A 3,372-nucleotide genomic window follows, 5' to 3' on the forward strand; every position below is an offset into this window, starting at 1 on the left:
CAAGTAAGGAATTATCACTTTCTACGCTAAGCCAAACACTTGATAATATTTTGATTTTAAGAAAATTATAACTAATGCAAAAATGTAAACTAATCTAGAAAGCGAATAAAATGATCAATGGCCACAAGCATGGATACAAGCAACTCTCAAGTAACGATCCAATGTAATTTATGATTTTACAACTAAGAGCGGGTTTATGTTAATAGATAATGGTTTCTAAAATCTCATTGAAAGTCTTCCAACCAAATCAATGAATTTCACTCTAAGCTTTTCCAAGCCTTAGAGTGTGATATCATGCACAACCAATTGAATCTCAAGTAACTTTCCTATTCCTAGCTCAAGTTATTAGATGGGTTTAATGACCCAAATTCTTGTTAATTAATCTTTTCCAACCTAGATTTCCTCTTCCGAGCTCAATCAAAGTAAATGGGCGAGTCTTAGGGTTAGCTAATCCCTTAAGAAACATTAAAGAACAAGATTAATTAAATCAACAAAGACCCACTTCAATAGCAATAAAAATCGTTCAATACATAAGCATAACAAGAGTTTTAATCCAACACTTGATAATGAATAATATCATAAGCAAGATTCAAGTAATGGAATAAAGTACAACACCCTTAAATATGCAATACAAAGCAAGGAATTGAAGAAAAGGTTGAGAAATTTATCATTAACGAGCTTCAATCTTCTCCTCCAAAGGTGTGGTGTAAAATCCTAGCTCCAAAGCTTGTGTTGAATGACCAAAGATATGTTTTACAAACCCTAAAAGAGTATTTATAACATTCCAAAAAGAGGAACAAATTGTGGACAAAAATGCCCTGCGTGCAGCACATGCTGCAGCAAGTGCTACTCGCAGGTGCTGCATGCACAACATGCTGCAGCAAGTGCTGCTAGCATGTGCTGCCAGAAAGTGTTGTTTGTTCTATTTTTGCTCTATTTTTCTCCGTTATGCTCTCCGGGCATCTTATCCTACAAAACGACATAAATACACAAAAAGTAACAACAAAAGTGCTTGAAGAGTCACAAAAGCTTAAGAAATTAGCATCGAATATCCCGTAATTTTGCGGCACATCAGCCTCTATCATGTTCTAGTTGCTATAGAAATGCGTATGATTTATATGCTTAGTAATTATTTGAACAAAAGAGCCTGTTATTTTATTTTTTAAGTATGCCTCATCTACTCCATATGATATTGAGTCAACTGTCACTTTTCACTGAGTCTTGACTGGCAGCAATAATATTTTTGTAGGGCGTGGAAGGTGAAAGAAATGTCTTCTTGCTGCTTGTCAGCAGTACAGGTCGTGCGTTTTGTTAAGTTCACTTATGGGTGTTCATCAAATCAGAGTACCATTCTCAGGAAGGTACCAATTGCTCTTGCTCATTCTTTATTTCTAAGGTACAATTGCAGTTGTGCTGGACAGTTGGAGAATGCTGATCCATGTGTTCAATCCGATAGTTTTAAACACTGGTACAAAAATTGGAAAGAATTGAGAAAGTATAAACTCACAGCTAGCACTTTTGGTCAAGCTGTTGGTTTATGGCCTAAACGTAGAGTTCAACTCTGGGAGGAGAAAATCGGAATGATTAAACCCTTGTCGGTAAGAGATCATATGGCCATGCGTTGGAATAATATCAAGGAAAAAGAGGCAATTGTGAGATATAGTCTGATAACTGATAATATTGTCTCTTTCAAGAACTTTCAAGTCTATCGGGAAATGAACGTAAAGGATAACTGGCTTGCTGCTTCCCCTGATGGTGTAATCGACAAATCTATTAATCCTTTGCCATCAAAAGGAATTTTGGAAATCAAATGCCCTTACTTTGATGGTGATAAGAATAAGATGATACCTTGGAAAAGACTTCCCATTTACTATGTTCCTCAGGCTCAAGGTTTAATGGAAATATTGGATCGAGACTGGATTGACGTTTATGGGTGGACTATCAATGGAAGTAGTTTGTTTAGGTTGTTTCGAGATAAAGAATATTGGCAATTGTTGGAAACGGCACTTTCTGACTTCTGGTGGAAGCATGTTCAGCCAGCAAAAGAGTTGTGCAAGGGATCAAAGATTGCAAATTCTCGTGTCTATGAACCAAAACCTAGGCATGAATTACTTCAGCAAATCATCTATCAAAGCAGATGTGTGCTTAATAATTCTGAATTTGTTATGCGTGAAATTGGTGGAAAATTATCCCACATGTCCTAGCCTTGACGGACAGAGTTATACCTTGTACTTATTGCTGGTGAGAGGTGATAGATATTCCGTGGAAATAGTGAAGGTGCGTGAAAGCTGGCAGCGACACCGCGGTTATAAAAGAAACTGAAGTGTTGTTTTTAATTTGAAGTGGATGTAGATGTTGTGCCGGAGTTAGTAAAACTCTTGCTGGAGATAAAAGTGCATTTTGCGTTCTTTTTACTGTAATTTGTTTAAATCAGTTGCATGCTTTATAATTTGGTCAGTTAAGATGGAAAATGTTGTTGCCAACGAATGGCAACCTTCTAAGCTCTAATAATAATGAAAAGCGGTAGACTTTGACTAGAGAATGATAGTGCTCGCATGTTGGTATAATTTGTTATTTTGGTTGAAATATTTTGTTAGGTTTCTTATATGTCTCAGTTTGTGTTATGACTGTTCTGAACTCTAATTTCGATCTCTAAATGATAAAAAGATTCCAAATCAAAAAAGTAGTTTATTGGTTTATTTTTTAATCTAAAATTTTAGAGCAAAAAAAGAGAGAAAAAGCTCAAAACTCTCCTTTATGTTGGGGTTTGGATTTAAAGTAATCCCTCTATTTTTACATGGAACACTAAGGGGTTGTTTGGTATTAGAGAAAATAATACATGTATTAGCTTTGGTATTTTTAATCCCTTGTTGGGTAGTGTTTTCAACTTACATATAACTAATACGTTAGTTGTACACCCTATTCAACACTATTCCTATTACTATACACCCTGTTCATTTTATACAACAAACCAAACACTCGATAAAATTAAATAAATCAGCATAACTAATCCCTGTATTACTAATTCCACCGTTACTAATACACCCTATTTAGTACTATTTTTGTACACCCTACCAAACGAACCCTAATAGTCCTCCATATTTCAAGAATTGGTGCACTTCCAATACTCACCCAAACTGCTGTCTGTTTTTCAACTGGACTTACTAGTGCACGTAGGATTCACGTGAGAAAATTTTCCTCCAAAAGCTGGACTTATTTTCCCAGTTCGCTCATTGCTTCTTAATCGCAGACCAGAACCTGTTCAAACTAAACCCTGCAATCACTCTAATGGATCACCTTTTGCTTTTGATCAAACTATGTTTGCCACTGTGTTTTAATGTCTTTTCTTGTCTGCTGAAATTCTTGTGCTAT

At 35.7% G+C, this 3,372-nt stretch overlaps 1 protein-coding gene across 1 annotated transcript; it reads left to right on the top strand.

Annotated features, from left to right (window-relative positions):
• The first annotated feature begins 1,268 nt into the window (after positions 1–1,268).
• Positions 1,269–2,204, top strand: LOC132643936 (uncharacterized). Its single transcript, XM_060360470.1, has one exon. The coding sequence runs from the start codon at positions 1,269–1,271 to the stop codon at positions 2,202–2,204; it is 936 nt and encodes a 311-aa protein (XP_060216453.1).
• The last annotated feature ends 1,168 nt before the right edge of the window (positions 2,205–3,372 follow it).

Source organism: Lycium barbarum, chromosome 6 (assembly GCF_019175385.1).
Source record: "Lycium barbarum isolate Lr01 chromosome 6, ASM1917538v2, whole genome shotgun sequence".
Taxonomy (NCBI): Eukaryota; Viridiplantae; Streptophyta; class Magnoliopsida; order Solanales; family Solanaceae; genus Lycium; species Lycium barbarum.

Bases quoted from the DNA above. Each gene is read 5' to 3' on its own strand.
- LOC132643936 (XM_060360470.1), top strand. From the start codon at position 1,269: ATGTCTTCTTGCTGCTTGTCAGCAGTACAGGTCGTGCGTTTTGTTAAG.